The sequence below is a fragment of the Mesoplodon mirus genome, assembly GCF_964341445.2.
Source record: "Mesoplodon mirus genome assembly, chromosome: 3".
Classification (NCBI taxonomy): domain Eukaryota; kingdom Metazoa; phylum Chordata; class Mammalia; order Artiodactyla; family Ziphiidae; genus Mesoplodon; species Mesoplodon mirus.
In genome coordinates, this window is record NC_138978.1 from 168,760,366 (window position 1) to 168,783,516 (window position 23,151).

Consider the following 23,151-nt stretch of genomic DNA (forward strand, 5'->3'; position numbering starts at 1 on the left):
GACTTAGAAACAAAGGAAAAGTGCAGATTTTACCACCCAAACCCTCCAAATCAAAACAAACCTCCCCCAAAACAAAAGAACAAAAAAAGCAAATACCAACCCCCCAACCAAAGAAAAGTTTTGCTGCTTCCTGAACATGAGGTATTCTGTCAGTTGTCAAAGCTTTTTTTTTTTTTAAAACCTCCCCTCCCCCCATACTTTTCTGTAGACTTGAAGTGGCTATTTATTTGGAGATTAAAGATCTATGGGAAGATAATTGCTTGGAATGAAGTCTGAGGCTTCCATTCCAAGGCTGATTTGCTCTGGTGTATCTAATCTTTGTGAGATACTTTAAAAAAAATTGCACATAGATTCAGGTGACATACTTGACCTCTTTAAAAACATGTCAACTTTTGAGATGGAGGACTCTGTCCATCTGCCCAAGATTGAAATGCCAACACTGATATCTCTGATGTTGGTTACATTTGTTCCAAATGCTAGACCAGCCCAATGATGAACCTTGAAATGCTTTCATAGTCTTATCAAAAGGTCTTGCCCAGAACTTACAGCCCAATTAATACTTATTTTTCCATGTGTATTCCCCCTCTTCCCACAAAGAATGGGAAGAAGCTGTGAGAATATATTCAATTTAAAAAGAAACAAATGTAAAACATCATTTAAATGTCAATAAAAAATTACAAGTAGGCAAAATACGGCAGTAGGAGATGGAGGCAGGGGAGATGACAGGCGTGCCTCAGATGTACAGGACCAAGCGTTGGTATAGCTAGTATAACTTTCCTGAGGCATCACCAAAATGGGAATTCATTCTGTTGCATAGTTCTCATTGTCTATAAAGACAGTAATTTATATCAGTAATTGTCAGTTTTTCTTTATAGAAGCCAGGCTGTTAACAGTGAGAAAAGATGCTGCTCAGGGCACAAGGATGCACTCTATAAATGTTTTTATTTTTCATTTAAAAATATTTTCTTTGACTTTCAGCATTAATAGTTTTTACTCTTTCTTTTTCAGCTGGTCTCTACTGTTTCCAATAGTATTTTAGGCGTTTTTTTTTTTTTTGCTGTGGCTCTTATAGTCAGTGTTTGGAAACAAATGAGTAAATAGTTACTGATTTTAATGTTTATTTATAGCTATTAACTATTACTCAAGAATTAAGTTCTACACACTTGATTTTTCTTTCAATTTTTTTTAGTAGATCTTTATTGGAGTATAATTGCTTCACAATACTATGTTAGTTTCTGTTGCACAACAAAGTGAATCGGCTATATGCATACATCTATCCCCATATCCCTCTTGCATCTCCCTCCCACCCTCCCTATCCCACCCCTCTAGGTGGTCACAAAGCACCGAGCAGATCTCCCTGTGCTATGCTGCTGCTTCCCACCAGCCAACTGTTTTACATTCGGTAGTGTATATATGTTGATGCTACTCTCACTTCACCCCAGCTTCCCCCTCCCACCCCAAGTCCTCAAGTCCATTCTCTATGTCTACCTCTTTATTCCTACGCTGAAATTATGTTCATCACTACCTTTTTTTTTTTTTTTAGATTCCATATATATGCGTTAGCATCTGGTATTTGTTTTTCTCTTTCTGACTTACTTCATTCTGTATGACAGACAGACTCTAGATCCATCCACCTCACTACAAATAACTCAATTTCATTTCTTTTTATGGCTGAGTAATATTCCATTGTATATATGTGCCACATCTTCTTTATCCATTCATCTGTCGTTGGACATTTAGGTTTCTTCCATGTCCTGGCTGTTGTAAATAGAGCTGCAGTGAACATTGTGGTACATGACTCTTTTTGAATTATGGTTTTTTTCAGGGTATATGCCCAGTAGTGGGATTGCTGGGTCATATGGTAGTTCTATTTATAGTCTTTAAAGGAACCTCCATACTGTTCTCCATAGTGGCTGTAACAATTTACATTCTCACCAACAGTGCAAGAGGGTTTCCTTTTCACCACGCCGTTTCCAGCATTTATTGTTTCTAGATTTTTTGATAATGGCCATTCTGACTGGTGTGAGGTGATACCTCATTGTAGTTTTGACTTGTATTTCTCTAATAATTAGTGACGTTGAGCATCTTTTCATGTGCCTCTTGGCCATCTATATGTCTTCCTTAGAGAAATGTTTATTTAGGTCTTCCACCCATTTTTCAACTGGATTGTTTGTTTTTTTGATATTGAGCTCCATGAGCTGTTTGTATATTTTGGAGATTAATCCTTTGTTGTTTCATTTGCAGACACTTTCTCCCATTCTGAGAGTTGTCTTTTCATCTTATTTATGGTTTCCTTTGCTGTGCAAGAGCTTTTAAGTTTAATTAAGTCCCATTTGTTTATTTTTGTTTTTATTTCCGTTACTCTAGGAGGTGGGTCAAAAAAGATCTTGCTGTGGTTTATGTCAGAGAATGTTTTTCCTATGTTTTCCTCTAAGAGTTTTATAGTGTCTGGTCTTACATTTAAGACTTTAATCCATTTGGAGTTTATTTTTGTGTATGGTATTAGGTAGTGTTCTAGTTTCATTCTCTTACATGTAGCTGTCTAGTTTTCCCAGCACCACTTATTGAAGAGGCTGTCTTTTCTCCATTGTATGTTCTTGCCTCCTTTGTCATAAATGAGGTGCCCATATGTGCGTGGGTTTACCTCTGGACTTTCTATCCTGTACCATTGATCTGTATTTCTGTTTTTGTGCCAGTACCATACTGTCTTGATTACTGAAGCTTTGTGATGTAGTTTGAAGCTGGGGAGCCAGATTCTTCCAACTCTGTTTTTCTTTCTCAAGATTGCTTTGGCTATTTGGGATCTTTTGTGTTTCCATATGAATTGTAAAACTTTTTGTTCTAATTCTGTGAAGAATGCCATTGGTAGTTTGATAGGGATTGCATTGAATCTGTAGATTGATTTGGGTAGTATAGTCATTTTCACAATATTGATTTTTCCAATCCAAGAACATGGTATATTTCTCCATCTGTTTATGTCATCTTTGATTTCTTTCATCAGTAGTTTATAGTTTTCTGAGTACAAGTCTTTTGCCTCCTTGGGCAGATTTATTCCTAAGTATTTTATTCTTTTTGTTGCAGTGGTAACTGGGATTGTTTCCTTAATTTCTCTTCCTGATTTTTCATTGTTGGTGTATAGGAATGCCAGAGATTTCTGTGCATTAATTTTGTAAACTGCAACCTTACCAAACTCATTGATTAGTTCTAGTAGTTTTCTGGTGGCATCTTTAGGATTTTCAATGTATAGAATCATGTCATCAGCAAACAGTGACAGTTTTACTTCTTCTTTTCCAATTGGTATTCTTTTTATTTCTTTTTCTTCTCTGATTGCCATGGCTAGGACTTCCAAAACTATGTTGAGTAATAGTGGTGAGAGTGGACATCCTTGTCTTGTTCCTGATCTTAGAGGAAATGCTTTCAGTTTTTCACCATTGAGAATGATGTTTACTGTGAGTTGGTCATATATGGCCTTTATTATGTTGAGGTAGTTTCCCACTATGCCCACTTTCTGGAGAGTTTTTATCATAAATAGGTGTTGAATTTTGTCAGAAGCTTTTTCTGCATCTATTGAGGTGATCATATGGTTTTTATTCCTTAATTTGTTTATATGGTGTATCACATTGATTGATTTGTGTATATTGAAGAACCCTTGCATCCCTGGGATAAATCCCACTTGGTCATGGTGTATGATCCTTTTAATGTGCTGTTGGATTCTGTTTGCTTGTATTTTGTTCAGGATTTTTGCATCTATATTCATCAGTGATATTGGTCTATAATTTTCTTTTTTTGTGATGTCTTTTTCTGGTTTTGGTATTAGGGTGATGGTGGCTTCATAGAATGAATTTGGGAGTGTTTCTCCCTCTGCAATTTTTTGGAAGAGTTTGAGAAGGATCGCTGTTAGCTCTTCTCTAAATGTTTTATAGAATTCGCCTGTGAAGCCATCTGGTCCTGAACTTTTGTTTGTTGGAAGATTTTTAATTATGGTTTCAATTTCATTACTTGTGATAGGTCTGATTATATTATCTAAATCTTCCTTGTTCAGTCTGGAAAAATTGTACCTTTCCAGGAATTTGTCCATTTCTTCATGGTTGTCCATTTTATTGGCATATAGTTGTTTGTAGTAGTCTCTTATAATCCTTTGTATTTCTGCAGTGTTAGTTGTGATTTCACCTTTTTCATTTCTAATTTTATTGATTTGTGTCCTCTCCCTTTTTTTTCTTGATTCTGGCTAAGGGTTTATCAATTTTGTTTATCTTCTCAAAGAACCAGCTTTTAGTTTTATTGATCTTTGGTATTGTTTTCTTCATTTCTATTTCATTTATTTCTGCTCTCATCTTTATGATTTCTTTCCTTCTACTGACTTTGGGTTTTCTTTGTTCTTCTTTCTCTACTTGTTTTAAGCATAGGGTTAGATTTCTTTTTGAGATTTTTCTTGTTTCTTGAGCTGAGATTGAATTGCTACAAACTTCCCTCTTAGAACTGCTTTTGCTGTATCCCATAGGTTTGGGTCGTCGTGTTTTCATTGTCAGTCGTTTCTATGTATTTTTTAATTTCTTCTTTGATTTCTTTAGTGATCTCTTGGTTATTTAGTAGTGCACTGTTTAGCCTCCATGTATTTGTGTTTTTACAGTTTTTTTTTCCTGTAATTGATTTCTAATCTCATAGCATTGTGGTCAGAAAAGATGTTTGATAAGATTTCAATTTTTTTAAATTTTCTAAGGTTTGATTTGTGATCCAAGATGTGATCTATCCTGGAGAATGTTCCATGTGCACTTGAGAAGAAAGTGTATTCTGCCACTTTTGGGTGGAATGTTCTATAAATATCAGTTAAACTTATGTGGTCTATTGTGTCATTTAAAGCTTGTGTTTCCTTATTTATTTTCTGTTTGGATGATCTGTCCATTGGTGTTAGTGGGGTGTTAAAGTCCCCTACTATTATTGTGTTACTGTCAGTTTCTCTCTTCATGGTTGTTAGCAGTTGCTTTATGTATTGAGGTGCTCCTGTGTTGGGTGCATAAACATTTATAATTGTTATATCTCCTTCTTGGATTGATCCTTTGATCATTATGTAGTGTCCCTCCTTATCTTTTGTAACAGTCTTTATTTTAAAGTCTATTTTACCTGATATGAATATTGCTACTCCAGCTTTCTTTCGATTTCCATTTGCCTGGAATACCTTTTTCCATCCCTTCACTTTCAGTCTGTATGTGTCCCTAGGTCTGAAGTGGGTCTCTTGTAGACAGCATATATATGGGTCTTGTTTTTGTATCCATTCAGCCAGTCTGTGTCTTTTGGTTGGGGCATTTAATCCATTTTACATTCAAGGTGATTATTGATACGTATGTTCCTATTACCATTTTCTTAATTGTTTTGGGTTTGTTTTTGTGGGTCTTTTTCTTCTCATGTGTTTCCTGCCTAGAGAAGTTTCTTTAGCATTTGTTGTAAAGCTGGTTTGGTGGTGCTGAATTCTCTTAGCTTTTGCTTGTCTGAAAAGCTTTTGACTTCTCCATTGAATCTGAATGAGATCCTTGCTGGGTAGAGTGATCTTGGTTGCAGTTTTTTCTCTTTCATCACTTTAAGTATATCCTGCCACTCCCTTCTGGCCTGCAGAGTTTCTGCTGAAAAATCAGCTGATAATGTTATGGGGATTCCTTTGTATGTTATTTTTTGTTTCTCCCTTGCTGCTTTTAATATTTTTTCTTTGAATTTAATTTTTGTTAGTTTGATTAATATGTGTCTTGGTGTGTTTCTCCTAGGATTTATCCTGTATGGGACTCTCTGTGCTTCCTGGACTTGGGTGACTATTTCCTTTCCCATGTTAGGGAAGTTTTCACCTATAACCTCTTCAGATATTTTCTCAGACCCTTTCATTTTCTCTTCTTCTTCTGGGACCCCTATAATTCGAATGTTGGTGCGTTTAGTGTTGTCCCGGAGGTCTCTGAGATTGTCTTCAATTCTTTTCATTCTTTTTTCTTTATTCTGCTCCTCAGCAGTTATTTCCACCATTTCATCTTCCAGCTCACTTATCTGTTCTTCTGCCTCAGTTATTCTGTTATTGATTCCTTCTAGTGTATTTCTCACTTCACTTATTGTGTTGTTCATCTCTGTTTGTTTGTTCTTTACTTCTTCTAGATCTTTGTTAAATGTTTCTTGTATTTTCTCATTCTGGGCCTCCATTCTATTTCTGAGATTCTGGATCATCTTTACTATGATTACTCTGAATTCTTTTTCAGGTAGATTGCCTATTTCCTCTTCATTTATTTGGTCTTGTAGGTTTTTACCTTGCTCCTTTATCTGTGACATAGGTTTTTGCAGCCTCTTTTTTTTTTTTTAATGAGTGGGATTGTGTTCCTGTCTTACTGGTTGTTTGGCCTGAGGCTTCCACCACTGGAGTTTGTAGGCTGTTGGGTAAAGCTGGCTCTTGGTGCTGATATGAGGAACTCCGTGAGACCTCACTCCGATGAATATTCCCTGGGGTTTGAGGTTCTCTGTTTGTCCAGTGCTTTGGACTCAGAGCTCCTACCACAGGAGTTTTGACCTGACCCCTAGCTTGTGAACCAAGATCCTGCAAGCCGTTTGGGGTGGCACAAAAAAAAAATAAAGAGAACATTAACAAAGTAAAAAATAAAATTAGACTAGGAAACAGAAAGAATATAAAAATAAAAATATAGATAAAACAACAACCAGAAGGTACAACAGTACCACAATAGTAAAAAAGAGGAGGGAAAAGAAAAAAAAAAAAAGTGGGGGGTTGGGGGGGAGGCTTTGGCTGTACGGGGCGGGGCCTAAGCAAGGGTGAGGTTTGGGTTGTGGGCGGGGCCAATGTTCAGGACCCATAGGGCTGGAAAAGTCCCTGGGAGCTGTGGGGGGGTGGGACCTAGGCCTAAGGAACCAAAGGGGCCCAGGCGTGCCCCCCACCCCTGGCCGCAGAGGGCATGGTACCTCCCCTGGGAGCCCAGCAGGCTCCTGGGGCTCCAGTGGGTGGGGAAAATGCCCTTCTCTCCTCTCTTGCTCCTCCAGTCTGGGAGGGTCCCTTCTGCCTGCCTCTCCTGATCTCCCCGGCCTCCCTCCTATGCCCACAAGGACCCATGCAGCCTGGAGGGGGCTTTGGAGGGCAGGGGACGGGCCTGGGAGCTCAGCAGGCTCCCGGCCTGAGTGGGCGGGCAGTCGCCCTCTGCTCCTCTCCCCCTCCTCCCGGAGGGTCCCTCCCACCTGTGTGTCCTGATCTCCCTGACCTCAGGGGCATAGATCTTGTCTGGCCTCCACTTCTCCTCCCCACCTCAGTCCCTCTGCATCCTACCGGTTCACTTTAGGGCTCCTTCCATCTCCTTGGGCATCAGAGTTCCCCACCAGCAGCCAGCAGGCACCCTAGCTGTGGGGAGACGCTAACTCCCCGTCTTCCCACACCGCCATCTTGACTCTGCCTTTCAATTTTTTTTAATCCATACCCTGTATGTTACACATACTTTTCTCATAGGAATACCTATTTAGAATTAAGTTTAGATGGAACTTGATTTCTAGTTTTGGCTTGGCGTGTATGGTGTAGTGTCTCAGTCACCTTATATTTCAGACAAAAACTTGAACTTCTGAAGACCAATATGTTCTGAAAACGCAAAGTATAATGATTATAATGAGGGTATCAATTCATATATTAATTGATTTAAACTGTATTACTGTATTAATAAATGTACTTTCCATTTCTCATAAGCTGTTTCCCTCTTGAATATGCCTCATATCAATTTTCTATAAAATTAAGTTGCATACAACAGCTCATTTATTTTGTTGATGTTATTTCTCTCTCCTTTCTTTCTTTAAATATCCATTGAGTGGCTGATAGGGAGCTCAGAGAGACATACTTGACCACAGAAGAGTTGTTCTGTCTTAAACAGCCCCTCCCAGTGTACCTATACTGTCCAACATAGTACTGGGCTCACTATGTATTCAGTAAATATTTATTAATATGACCTTGACATTATCAATAACTTTATCATTTATTTCATTTGATCATTTATTTCAATGGTGAAGGGTAAGTAGTGTCTACTGGTAGAATACTCTTACTTTCCAAGTTCTGTGTCTACCCTGACCTCAAAGAAAGGAACAACCTTCAGAGCTTATTTGAAGCTATTCATTTGTTCGTTCATGCAAACTTATGTATGGACAAAATGTATAGTGGAGGGAAGGGAAAAAGTCAGGATACTCTTCTGCTTCTTTCCTGCTATGCTTAAAATTAATCATATAAGTCTTTACTAAATTTGCCTCAAAGATTAAATGAGAAAAAGATTTTAGGGCTGTCTAGCACAGTGCCTGACACATAGTAGATGCTCAGTATATGCTAGTTTATTATAATGCAATGGACTAAAACTAGAGGATCTTACTCCTTTATTCTACATGATTCACCATCCTATTTTAAACTTTTCTCTTTTTTTTTTCACTTGAAGAATGGTCTTCGTGTGCTTTTTTCCCCTGAATCTGTTGAATGGGTTCAGTGCTTAGTTACCCAATCAAGTGCAGCCAAGAACTTAAGGCTAGCATTTTCCTTCAATCTCTTCTATGATTTAAGACACCTCGGGGAAGGGATAGATGAGCTCCTACATCAGCGGATGATGATTTTTATCTTTATCAAGTGACCCACAATTTGGTTACTGGTGCAATGAGAAATTAAGAAAATAGCACACTTTTATGACTGTCATTTCACAGTCACTCAAATCAGAACTGGAATGCCACAAAAACAACTCCCTGTTAGCCCAGAGAAAAAAAAAGAAAGAAAGTAAAGGGGAAATTCAGATTAGTCACAAAGAAGTTCCCCCGCCTGCCTGCAAAAGCTGCAGCATTAAAACTGAGAGTCCGCTCTGCTCTTTCAATCGCCTCTTGTCTCTGGTCCTGGGACCTTTGTGTGTTTTCTGATCAATACACCTTGTTTTGGCTTCATCTCCTTCTTTGCGGGGAAGAGGTCAGTCCTCCCTCAGGTTCCCTTCTGTCACAGTTTTCATCTTCCCTGCATCCAGATTGTGAAGATGGAAGGGGTCCAACCCCTGAATGAGCATGTTGGAAACGCACCAGGACGGAGATTCTTGAGGAACAAGCTATTGCTGGTGTCCTCCGTAATTCAGGGGCTGGGGCTGCTCCTGTGTCTCACCTACATCTGTCTTCACTTCTCTGCTCAGGTAAGATGCACCACTGGCATGTCCTTTCCTCCAGCTCAGGCTGATGGCAGCTCCAACAGCTGCAAATGGTCACTTGGAAATAATCTGACACCAAAATTTTTTTTTTTCCCTTTTCCGCTCAGCGATCGTAAAGTGTGGTCAAACACCCTTTTGTCTCTGTTTTCCTTCCTTTTTTTTCAGCAGTGGCAGTGGTGGGGCACAGTGGAGATAGGGCAGGGGCACTGCTTCTGGATTATTCTTTTTCTTTGCAATGCAAGAATCCTGGTATTCCTTTATGAGCTGTCACTTAGAAGCTTTGAGTCACTGATATACCTACTTGGTTTACCTGTTCTGCTAGTAAGCATCTGATCAGGGAATTAATGTAAAAAGGAAATAAGAAAATCTCTTTACATTATTACACTTTCCTATCATATTCATAAACCCCATAGACTCTCAAGGAAATACGCTTTTTGAAGAATGCTAAATGTATCAGTATTAAGTTCTTTTAACTAGCTAGCCTTTGTATTTTAAGGGCAGAGATGTATGTGTTCACTCCTGTATGTGTGCATGGCCAAGCGTTTACCCCAGTAACTTGATCAGATATTGTTTCTCACAGCCTTTCTCTACCAATCACAACTTATAGACATCACTTTGTCCAATACATTATGTAGTGGAAGATCATCATTTTAGTATTTCCCCCACTTAATGAAGATATTCTTTCCATTTTTCCTTCTCCTTATTATGGTCCCTTTTACATTATTTTTTCTTATTTACTTATTCATATCTACAAACATTATTAGCTCTTTAAGGATGTTCTTGACTGCAGGAGATTCCACTGAAAAGAAAAAAAGAATAGTGTCCCCATGTTCCCTTGTTGGGGCTAGTCTGATAGTTCTTGTTTTCCTGGTGGATGCTCTGTGTTAGAAAAGTCTCTCCCTGGTAAAGGTCAGACAATAGGAACTTTTATTTCTGATGGCCAGGTCAGAGACTGGGTACCTCAAATTAGATCAGGATAAGATGAGCAGAGTCCTAGACGATGCCTGGGCTTGTCTTCGCCTGCAGGAAGTAGGGGTTTTCAGTGCCTACAGGCTAATGGGGGTGTGGTTGTGATCACTGTACTATAGAGTGCTCGTGTCCCCAAATTCCCGAAGTGCAGCTGGTGTCATACTCAAGCCTGCAGACCAGTGAGCACCACAACACACCCATCCTATCCTCATCATGCCAGACGTTTCCTTCTCTTCACAGAAGCCTTTGGGTGAAATTAGAGTAGGCGATCTGGGGAGAGGGTGTGGGGGGAGGAGCAAAGTGTCCATGGCAGGATGCCCAAGACAGAGACCGGAATTAGGCTCTTCCGAGAAGAAAACAAAGAGTAACCCAAAATAGAACAGCTGAGTTTATTCACCAGGTCTGGGAGCCCTGAGAGTGCTTTTTCAAACAACCACAGCGTTACATATTTCCTTACACTGTGGGATGATAAAAAGACAGAACATATGGCCCCAGTCAAGGCTCAACAATTAATTGCACTAGGGCTCTGAGCAGGAGAGAGCAAAAGGTGAAACAGATACAGGTGTGTAGCCAGCTGGTGGCGGGGGCCGCCCCGAACTATCAGTACCCAAGGGATGCAGAGGAAAGGGGTCCTTTCTAGCAAGTCACCCAGCAGTTCTGTGCTAGAACCTGGAAGGGAAGCTGAGGGCTGGCTTCCAGGATACTAGAATTCATGGAGCTGATCTTTGGGAGAGAATTAGCTTTCTCTGGTCCTGGCCCAGAAATGGAAGCAAAGATAGAGGAGGCATATTAGAGCTGTTTGTTCAACAAACGTGTTCTTGTATACTTTGGATACAGAACTTTTGGGGGCACAGATATTTGAAATTCTTAACTTGACATTAACTTCAACTTTTTTTCTTACTTCTAGTTAGACTGTTTTAGCTAACATCATTTCTTATACTGTTAATAAGACCCAGGGCAGCATGTTGTGTCCTTAAATTTAATCTCATAAGCTTTGTTAAGGGGAAGGACATTCGTGTGTGTTCTCCCCAGAACTTGATCAGTCATGGTGGCAGCAGTGTGTGTGTGTGTGTGCGTGTGTGCATGCGTGTGTGTGTGGGGGGGAGAGAGAGATTGAGAGAGAAGGGTGTAAAGTAACAGCTGAAGAAGGGACATAGACTGATAGCTTTTCTAAATTCATAGATAAGATTGTTGGGAATTTTGGTTGAAGGATGGGGTAGGTGGTGATGCCAATCAATCTCTACTTTTATAAGACATAATATTAGAGTGATCTGTATAGGGGGTGAAATAAAGCTGAAATGCTCACCATTTGCCTAGTTAAATTGGATCTCTTTCATTGTAGGAGAGACATTTGGAGAATAATCATGATTTTTTTTCTTATTTCTTAGATTTAATTTTAAACTTCATAAAAAAATTTCCTATATGGATGACTCTGTAAAAAAATACATATGAAACTGTTAAACTCCATTTGGCAGTCAACCTTCCCTTCAATCAAGTTTATTTAGTAACCTTTATTTTCTCACCACTTGGTTAAGTTTTATTATGTGAAAAGCAGAAGTTTTTGTTTTTGAATGTCAGAAAAAAAGATGGACCTTACCCACTCATTATATAATACACTTCCCTCTTTGGGTCCTGATTTTCTCATCTGAAACATGAGGCAGTTGGATCAAATGATCAAGAAATATCTCTTCCAGGTCAATATCCTGTGGGTATGTAGTTTATATATATATAGTCATAAAATGGGTATGAGGATCTGAGAAATACCAATTTAAGTGGACAGATTTTTGTGTCTAAGCTTCTGGATACCCTGGTTCTTAAGAAGGGACTGAGGGAAATCAAATTTGCACATATACTTGTAATCTGTATTTATTTATATACCATGTACCTATCTAAGTAACTTATTCTGGATTAGCAAAATACCTTATTTAGAAAAGGGAAAGAAGTGGATGCTGTAGAAGAATATCCATGATACAAGTTATAAAATTGAGTCACAGAAATCAATACATGCTGTTTGGATGTTTATTGGGACTGCCGTTTAAAGTATCAGCCTTGGGCTTTCCTGGTGGCGCAGTGGTTGAGAGTCCGCCTGCCGATGCAGGGGACACGGGTTCGTGCCCCGGTCCGGGGAGATCCCACATGCTGCGGAGTGGCTGGGCCCGTGAGCCATGGCCGCTGGGCCTGCGCATCCGGAGCCTGTGCTCCGCAATGGGAGAGGCCACAACAGTGAGAGGCCCGCGTACCGCAAAAAAAAAAAAAAAAAAAAAAAAGCATCAGGCTTCCACGCTTCTCCATACCTTCATCTGGGAACAGTGGCAGAAAAAAGCTGATCTATAAGGTGAGAAGCTTTTGCAAATTATACACATGTGTCTCAGAGCTATTGAAGCTGGGCTCTTCCAAGATTTGTATCATCTTTATCAGAGTATTTTAAAGATGTGCTTTTAGTGATAATTCTTCAGCACATCCCACCCACAGTTAAAGGTTTATATTCTTATCAGTTTTACTCCTGGGAAAGACAGAAGTGAAGGCATTTGGAAAGTGAGCTGACCAATTCTGTATCAGTGATGGCCAGAATTAGAATTCAGTTTCTTGATGAAGTTTCAGACTATAACTTGGACTTTGTATCCTTTAGGAAGAAAAAGAGGCATTTTTGATTAAAAAATCTTGTCTCAGATTAGCTCAAATTAAATGTGTCCCCATGTAATTTAACAAGTTTTTAAAGACATTTTTTATGATAGACATGGAAATAATTTTCAATGTAATTGAATTTGCATTTTATAAGAAATTTTATGGGAGCTAAAAAGAAACATCTGAAGTATTAAACTGATTTGTCACTAAGTATTTTGAGGCTCTTAAAGGAGGTACTACTGAAAATGTATAGAATTGTTGGATTTTTGAGCAGACATTAGACATAGTCAACTTATGGATAGGAAAACAGAAACTCAGGGAGGGTACAAGCCGGAGGAGGAGGTAATGCTTCCTTGATATTAGAAGAAAGGTGGAAATTCTTTAAATAGACAAGAGGGATGATGGTTGGTGGGTAGGGGCAGAAGGCTTTCTAGGTAAAAGAGCAAGTTGTTCAGAATGGTTGGAGTTGAGAGTTCATTGGGGAAAGTGGAGGGAGATGAAGATGAAAATCTAGGTGGGGGCAGGACACAAAGGGTCTTGTGACTCATGCTAAGGGAACACACTTCATTCCATTCTATGCCAAAGAAAATACAGGAAAAATTACCCAACTTGTTGCTTCTCCAAATTTCGCTACTCTTATGCGGTCTGCATATTGACAAGTACAGAAAGTGAGTCTAACCTCACATAGCACTAGGGGGCGCCACAGTAAAACTAACAGTTCTTGGATATCTTTTAAAGAGAACCCACTCTTATTTCCTGAGGAGTTAAGAACACTTTTCTCAGGAAGACAAGCGCTCATCCATGTGTAAGAGGATGAACAATATCAAGAGGGCCTAATATTGTTCACTATTTACACAGTGATGATAGTTTCTACAAGAAAAATTTAGATATGGGTTGTGACCCAAGTACCCAAAATAGGACAGAATAGCTTGGACAGGAATCATGCTGGAAAATGTCACATATGTACACATGAATAGAAACAAATATACACACTCAGAGGAGAGATGGGAAGCAAGCAGAAGGGCTCTTGGTATAGACCTTGGAGTATAACCGGCCCTTTTCCTTTTCTCTGACCTCAACTCCTAGCTACTAGCCCTGAGTAGAGCTAGCCTTGCCTAGGGGCTGACCACCCTGCCCTTCCAATTCTGTTTCTTTTAATGGAAATTACTTCTGTGCCCTTCACTTTCAGAGAACCCACAGCTTCCCCACCCACTTCAGGGATTCGCCATTCATGGCTCATGAACATTAATCTTCTGGAATCACTTAGGTTGGAGGAGCCATATACAATGTTGTTATTCCTATTTAGGGAGTGAAAAGATACAACTGAATAACGAAGTAGAAGGGTTATTTCTCACAGTCACAGATAAAATATATGGCATATGTGGTAGTGTTAGGATGAAATTAGATTCCCCAGCATCCTATGGCTTGTGCATTTTGTTTGTAGCCAAATGGAGGCATTAAAACACTTCCTCATACAAAAATACAACATATCTTCTCAAAATTTTAGGGGAGTCATTGAGGTGTAGGAGAGAGAACACTGGACTAGGAACTAGAATATTCTGGTTCAGTCCAGTCTTTTAGCTTTGTGACTCTGGGTAAAGTCCCCAAAATTCCGAGTGTCAATTTAATCATTTTCAAAAATTGGAATTTGGTTATTGTGAGGAACAAATGTGTTACAGAGCTTTATAAATGTTGAGATGATTATTATTATTCATGAATATGCTTCCATAAGCATACCACCACTAAAATGTTTGCCTTATGGCGCACGCACACACACACACACACACACAAACACTCCATAACTCAAATCTCAGAAAGCATATTATAGGTAAAGTTAACCTTAATTAACTTCATGGACTTTGACTTTCCTACTGTAATTTTTAAGGCTAAAAAAAACCCTCTTGGTATAATTCTAGCATTTTTGAATATAGATGTCTAATTAAGACCTCATGGCTGTATTACTGAACAAAGGAAAAATGAAGGAGAGAATTTATGAGGGTATAAAATGTTATCAAGTTAGTGTCTGAAAGTGGTTCAGAGATCTAAAAGGGCACACTTAGAACACATGGCCCAGGCTGATTCCATCTCCATTTACATTGATGTAGTTCATCCAATTCTCCAGTGACTTGGTTGCCAAATAGGGCAGAAAATTGTATTTAGAAGAGTGGTCTGTTTCAAAATATTAGAAATGTTGGAGCTAAGATGGGCATAATTATGCATTACTTTCTTTTCAGCAAACCTTTCATCCTGAAATGCAAGTTTGATGTGTTATTAATTTGTATAAATTTGTCTAGCTTTGATAACATTGAAAATGCTATTTAAGAACATACTTGGACAGAAAGATGGGCAAATAGACCCAAACTTTAATTCTTCCAGTACTAATTGAATAAGGGCTTATGGATAGAAAGCGACACTCCCAAAATGTTATATAGGTGGGCAGCTGCGGGGTTGTCCAGGGAGTGTAAATGATGTACCCTCAGGCTGGGCTGCCCTGTAGGTCGCCACAGCACAACCCTAGAGAACCAGTGAAACTGTCAAGTAAAGATCAGGATGAAAATGACAATTAACATTGCAAAAAATTATAACCAAGCATCAGAATAGTCATCAAGGGAAATTATAAAAACATTGCTGGGGGGGCTTCCCTGGTGGCGCAGTGGTTAAGGGTCCGCCTGCCGATGCAGGGGACACAGGTTCGTGCCCTGGTCTGGGAAGATCCCACCTGCCGCGGAGCGGCTGGGCCCGTGAGCCATGGCCGCTGAGCCTGCACGTCCGGAGCCTGTGCTCCGCAACGGGAGAGGCCACAACAGTGAGAGGCCCGCGTACCACAAAACAAACAAGCAAACAAACAAACAAAAAAACATTGCTGGGTTATAAAAGAAGTTGTTAAACACATGTTTTACTGCTCAGTAATGTAAAATATATTTTGAGTTACCTGTGTGTTGGGTGCTTAACGTTTTTAACTTCCAAGGCCCATAAAGATCTTAATCTGGCCCTGTATGTGGTTTGATGAAGACTGGGAACTCAAAGCACTTTTTTTGTGGAGGTTGAGGGGCATCACTCCTGGTGCTACTTGCAATAACCATCTCTGGTTTTGTGATCTTTTCCCTACTTTTGTCCTCTCTTCTTCACTATGACCTCGGAGGAAGATAGACAGATATTTGTGTGCAGTTTTACAGTGAGGAAGTTTGAGGCATAGAGACTTGTCTAGGTCAATATAGGAAGGTCTGGTTATAAATTACGACCAGGTTTAAATTCTAGTCCTGTTTCTTTCCATTACACTTAGCCAAGACGCCATGGCTCTAAGCCGTAAGAATTTCGGCTGGCTGTTTTAAAATTTGTTTCCTTTTCTGACATTAATTGCTTTTGAAGAAAAATTGGGGGAAAGATTTATAACCTGGCATAAAGGGAAGTAAGATTCTTTTAAAAAAGGGATCTAAATCTACTTCCACAAATATAGATAACACAACCAATGAAGCTTTAACAAACGCATAATACAGCATAGGTTATTTTGATGAAACAAATCATTGCCATGTGTGATATATTCATAGAAGATCAAGAGAACTTGGATTTGGGCACTAGCTCAGTCATTTATTCACTCCGAGCTGTACTTTTTTTAAAAAAACAATAAGGAGATTAGACTATATAATCTCCCTGGGCCTTTCTAGTTCTATCAGACTGATTCAAAGAATTATTTTAATGTTGTAAGTGTGATTTCACACTATATGCAAATATCTTTTCAACCATGTATCAGTTTCCTAGGGCTGCCTTTTAAGGTACCACAAATTGGGTACCTTAAAAGAAATGTAATCTTACTGTTTTGGAGGATAGACATTCAAAATCAAAGTATCAGCAGGGCCATGCTCCCTCTGAAGGCTGTAGGGAAGGATCCTTCAGGATCCTTCTTTGCCTCTTTCTAGCTTCTGGTGACTCCCAGCAATCCTTAGTGTTCCTTGGCTTGTAGTTGCATCACCCCAAGCTCTGCCTCCAAGTTCACGTGACCATCTTCCCTGTGCGAATCTGTGTGTCCTCTCCTCTTCTTTTAAGGACACCAGTCATATTAGACTTAGGACCCACCCTAATCTAGTTAACCTCATGTTAACTAATTACATCTGCAAAGACCCTATTTCCTAATCAAGTCACATACTGAGATTCTAGGTGGACATAAATTTGGAGGGACACTATTCAACTCACTACCAACCATTTATTAATTTACTTATTTAACAAGATCTATGGAAAATAAGTTACCTGTCAGACATTGAGGAAACAATGGTAAGCAAGACTTGGTCTTCCTTGCCCTCTCAGAGTTTGCAATCTAGTGGAGAAAGAAGATGGTGAAGCGATAACATAGTGTGTGATAAGCACTGGATAACCAAGTAGGGTACAGCTCTTCAGTAAGAAGTTTCACAGAGGGCTATCTACCTGGCTTCAATATCTAGTTTCTCAATTGGGATTATAAAGTGAGCATACTTTAATTTTTGCATTAGGTGCTTCGTTTCTCTTCCATTATTTAACAAGAAGGCTTTAGTTTAAAATGTCATTGTCATTATTGTTACCACCACCATCATCATTCCACTGCTGTTCGGTTATGATTTTTACCAGTCACCAGTCTTAGTTCACACCAGAATATAGGTTGAGGATTATTTAGCCTCATGCAAATGAGGCTAAGAGCTTCATTGCATAAACAACACAAGAGATATTCTTGATTGTTCATTAACCGTCATAGGGAGCCACTTGGGGGGAAAAACTGTTGCTTTTCTTACAGCTGAGGGGTATATTGTGTTGCAAAGGTCTTCTATTCAAAAGGTCTTCTTATCTACCAATAATTTGGGATTTCTCTTTTGAATGTTGTGATTTGCCTAATCTCTGGTATGGAAAAGTCCTTAGACACTCCTAATTCCACAGTGCTTATTCCACCATCTTAACTGAGGATGGACATAAACATAAGGATATTAGAAACTGAGAAAGGGAAAGGACTTGTTCTGGCCTAAGACCATACCTAAGTGTTCCTATTCCCAGCCCAATGCCTTGTCCATTCTACTAGGTTGCCTTTCCAAGGCAATAGTGCCTCCTTTTTTATATAGCAAATGAGATGGGGAATGAGTGACTTCAAGTAGAAAGATATTGATTGTAATAATTCTGCTACCCTCTTTGTACTTAAGGATGAATGGGGCAATGTAAAAAACCTTGAGCAATCACATATGATGTTGGCTTAAGCCAGTGTCGGATACTATGTGATTATGCAGCCACTAGCCAAGATCAGGGCATAGTCTAAAGGGCTAAGTTCCACCTTAGCTCAGCAAAGGTTTATTTATAAATAACATTATGTTTAAGGCATTGTAAGATTTATGATAATGCAGTGGGTACCTTGGAAACCAACCCTTCCATTTGCTTAGAGACTAGGGTGTTTTGCTGGAGATCACCAAGGTGGGGAAAGGAGTTATTTCTTTTTTCAGTTTAATCTTTTAAAATTTATTACAAGATTATACAAGTTATATAATGTACAAGATTATATAAGTTTCAGGTGTACAACATAGTGATTCACAATTTTAAAGATTATATTCCATTTATAATTATTATAAAATGTTGGCTATATTCCCTGTATTGTACAATATATCCTTATTTTATACATAGTAGTTTGTACCTTTCAATCCCCCCTTCCCTCTCCCCCACTGGTAACCAGTAGATTGTTCTCTGAATCTGTGAGTCTGTTTCTTTTTTGTCATAGTCACTAGTTTGTTGTATTTTTTAGATTCCACATATAACTGATATCATACAGTATTTGTCTTTCTCTGTCTGACAGGAAAGGAGTTCTTAGAAATGTCTTGGCAGACCCCTTTGTCAGTGTACTTTAAGGATTTCCCCAGTAAATGTGGAAAGGGAAACCCAGATGTAAGAAAATCTTCCCCCTGAGGATATAAAGAATTGGTTGCAAAATTTTGCAAATAACAAAATTTTGAAGGTGTGTTCATGTCACATGGGTGCTCTTGGTTCATTTGGTTGTTTATCTGAATACCTGATATTCCTCTTAGGAATCTGCTAATTTGCTAAGCATTTGAGACAGTGAAACCACAGTTCCTGTTCTCTGAGATAGAGGGGAGAGGATCAGTTAGTGGAGACTTGCCATTACTAAGTAAATTTGACAAGAAAAGTGGAAGTGGTTAGAGAAAGGAGGCTGTATTAGGATATCACAGGGGCTGTGTAGTAGCGAGGTGAGTAAAAGTTAAGAGAGAGATTGCAGCAAAAAGGTGCTGGCAGCCATGGTGAAGGGTGGGGATAGAGAAAGAGTCTTGAATGACAGTTAAAATGGCTTTTCTTTGTATTCATTAAATCTCAGTAGACTATTCAGCAGGATTTTCAAAGTCACACATCTTCATCTCTAAGAAATGTAACTTTGGGGATAAAGTTTTCTGATTATGGAAGACTCTTTGGCCAAAGAATCAGTTTTTGCCCATTCTTCTATTCCTTTCTCTGAGAGGGGTTCTGAACTTCCCTGATCCGAAGTGTGGGTCCTTCCCTTTGTAAGGGAGTTTCCGCTGAGTACACACTAAGTCCACCAGGGTGAGAGTCTACCTTCCCAGCCAGTGTAATGGGTAAATATAGAAAATTCCATCTTCCTCTTCAGAGGCTTGTTGAGACACACCCTGAGAGCTTGTGAGGCTGTGCTTTCATGATCTCTCAGGTCTCCTCTGATTGACATGAAGCCCAGTGTTGGGGGAGGAGACATTCACATCCCAGTGGAGGTTGCAGGGTGAACCACAGAGTCCCCATCACAGATCGGTTTCCCCGCCATCCTCCACTGACTCACATCCCATCCCACTCCCACCTAGGATCTTGACTGATATCAAGTGAGGAAGGGCAAGGCCCACATAATGAATGCAGAGCCCACTTCCTGGTTTCATATTTGATGAGTATCATTCCCTCCTGCCACAGATACATCCCCCTCCAGGACAAATGCCACATGACTATAAGGTTGGCAGCCTCATGCCACATCCCAGTGAGTCAGAATTAGAAACTCACACATTCCAAAGATGAGCTCATGAAGCAAGCATCACCTTTTTGGGAACATGGTACAGGCTGCTGGGTACATGCTAGATATCAGACATTTTCCATCTGTGTTCTCAGACATTTCAGTGCTCCAGGTGCCGAGAGAGGCCAGGAAAGGACATAATTCTGACTCTCCTTTGCATCGCCTGCTTGCTGCCTACTTTGTACTTGTCCTGCTGCCCCTTATCAGGACAATGGCATCTAATCAGAGCCCAGCTAATGGCTTTGCCAACCTGTACTACACAAACAACCTTGTAGGATTGACTGAGGAGCTCTTTCCTGGAGAATGTCTAGATATTTTGAGATATATCTGAATATTTTGACAACTATCTAAAACCTAATGTTTTAATCTTATTCAGTATTGACAATTAAAATAATTCAAATTAATTTTGAACCCTCAGACAAATGCTTTCATAGGGGTTTTTTTACTCTAAAATAGAGTAGGATAAAGAGAAAGGATGTTACCATGAACTCGGGGTTCAATCAAACTGAAGTTAATACCTGTTTCTTCCTGAGCAAGTTCTTAACAGCACTGATTCTCATTTTTCTATCTGTAAAACATGGGTAATTACTATTTCTACTTAACAGTGTTATTTTGGATAGCAAAAAGGGTAATGAAATTGAGAAAGAGTAACGCAGTGCATGGCATGTTATAAGTTCTCAATAAGTTTTTATTGTTTTTCTTGAATATACCAAGAATGATCTCATTGCTAGACCTTTCTTCCATATAATGTCTTTGGATTATCTGGATCTTCTTTCGCTTTCAAGGCCTAAGACCATGTCTTTCGTCCTTGAGTGGCCAAAGCCTGCAATGATTTTTCTGTTCTCTGGAACCTTGTGGCATACATTGCCTGTTGATGCTTACCAAAGGTTTTTTTTTGTAGAGGAGCTGTTTCCCCAGTTGACATACAAGTTTGTCAAAAATAAGGTTTGTGTCTTCTTTCCCTTTGTGTTCTTAGAGTTGAATGTAATGCCTGCCATATAGCAGGTACTCAATAATTGTTGATGCTGTTTCAAATCAGCAATAACATGGCAATCATATAACTATTCAATCAACTATTGAATAGTGCTTACAGTAGAGCAAACATCCTTTGAGCACCACCTTTGGGACAGGCATGCTTTTTGCCAAGGGCATGGTCGAAGATACATTTTCTGGATTTGGGCCTTCAGGAGTTCACAGTTGAGTGTGGTAATTCTCAAATCCTGAACCTTGGGTGCTTGTAAAAATGTAGATTACTGAGTCCACCTACACCTTTTGAATCAGAATCTTTATGGATAGACTGGCCATATACACATTTTTACAAATTTTCCAGGTGAATCAGATGCACATTAGAGTTTGAGAACAGTGGGACAGCTGACCTTTTGTCGCATCTTCAGCTGCTCCTAGACAGGACATGTGCATTATTCAGTCAATTGGTCAAATAGCCCATATATCAGCTGCCTGCCGAGTACTCTGTTTTCTTGGCTCTACTTATGACAGCCCTCAAACCCAGGAGGGAAGCCTGAACTTTTGGCTCTCCCTACGCACTTTCATGATGAGGTCATCGTGAGACCACCACCCTGCCAATCTGCTGTGTGTGGCAACTTCTTCTTTCCTCCAACTTCGCACTGAAGTGGACACAAGAAATGGAATATTAATAAAGTCTTCAAAGAAATTTCTCCACACTTTAAATTTGCATGGGGAGAAAGAAAACTGTGTTTTGGTATAATGAAAGTTGTACTTTCATTGGAGGACAGGAGTTGAATCTCTTTAGTTCTGTAGGCCTCAGTTTCTTCATCTGTAAAATATAATGTTCATTTAGAAGATGACTTCTTTTATATTCATGCTTCTGAAACCATCTCATTCAAACTTCAGGACTGTGCTTTGATTCTGGTGTGTAGACTTATAGGAGTTTCCCTTCCCCTTTGAGGATGGTACTGGCTCTTCAGACTTTGCATATTGAAAAAGCCTTATTGTATAGCTTGTCCTTACATGAAAGCCCTCTGGGACCTTTGATATATTCCATTTTCTTTTAGTATCTGGAGAAGGTATGAGGATTTTGATTTTCTTGATATGAAAAAGACCATGTTTGTGCATGTGGGTAGAATTAATATTTTCGTATTGTTTTCTGGTAACCTTTCTTATGAAGCCAGGATTCTTTTGTATTGTTTCTCTGGGCTACAGAGAGCCAGAGGGATATTTTAGGAATTTTGTTGGACTTCGTTTTTCATTTTATTAATTCCTTCATTCTGTAGTCATATGTAAAGCTAAATTAGTGTTATATAGACTAAATTAAGAACATGACATGGATCTTATCTCTCATGGGCGTCCAAGAATAATAGCTGACATTTATCAACTCCTTACAATGTTCCAGGTCAGGTACTGAAAATTTAGATACATTATCTCATTCAGTCTTCACAACAACACTCTGAGATATAGATTTTACTATTTCCATTTTACAGATGAAGAAACTAAAAATCAGCAAGGTAATGCCATTTTCCCAAGAGCACACAGCTAAGTAGTCTTGTAGAGGAGATGAGACATGTATCCAGTGGTGGTAGAATGAAAGTCAGTAGAGTGATTTAAAAAATTTTTTTACATCAGGGTTCACTTTTGGTATTGTACGTTTTATGGATTTTAACAAATGAACAACAAGATGTACCCACCATTAGAGTATCATGCAGAATAGTTTCAGTACTCAAAATCTTCTGTACTTCACCTGTTCATCTCTCCCTCCTCCCTCACCCCTGGCAATTGCTGATCTTTAACTGTGTCTATAGTTTGCCTTTTTCAGAATGTCACATAATTGGAATCATACAGTATATAGTCTTTTCAGATTGTCTTCTTTCACTTGGTAATATTCATTTAAGGTGCCACCATGTCTTTCCATGGCTTGAAAAGCTCATTTCCTTTTAGCACTGAACGATATTCCATTGTCTGGATGTATCACAGTTTATTTATCCATTCAGCCTACTGAAGGCTATCTTGATTGCTTTTGCTTGGCAAGTTTTAGCAATAATAAACAAAGCTATTATAAACATCCATGTGAATAGAGTGGTTTTTTTTTTTTTTTTTTTTTTTTTTTGCGGTATGCGGGCCTCTCACTGTTGTGGCCTCTCCCGTTGCGGAGCACAGGCTCCGGATGCGCAGGCTCAGCGGCCGTGGCTCACGGGCCCAGCCTCTCCGCGGCATGTGGGATCTTCCCGGACCGGGGCACAAACCCGTGTCCCCTGCATTGGCAGGCAGACTCTCAACCACTGCGCCACCAGGGAAGCCCCAATAGAGTGGTTTTTAAGTACTTGCTATGAGAGACCAAAAATCAGGGATTTGATTTAGGCCTTGAAGGTGGTGATA

At 39.4% G+C, this 23,151-nt stretch overlaps 1 protein-coding gene across 1 annotated transcript in view; it reads left to right on the plus strand.

Moving 5' to 3' along the window:
- TNFSF4 (TNF superfamily member 4) overlaps positions 1–23,151 on the plus strand; it is a 122,624-nt gene that overhangs the window by 94,248 nt on the left and 5,225 nt on the right. Inside the window, exon 3 of the mRNA XM_082614429.1 lies at positions 9,006–9,164. Coding sequence (XP_082470555.1) covers positions 9,006–9,164 — 159 coding nt within the window. The remainder of the gene's footprint in view (positions 1–9,005; positions 9,165–23,151) is intronic.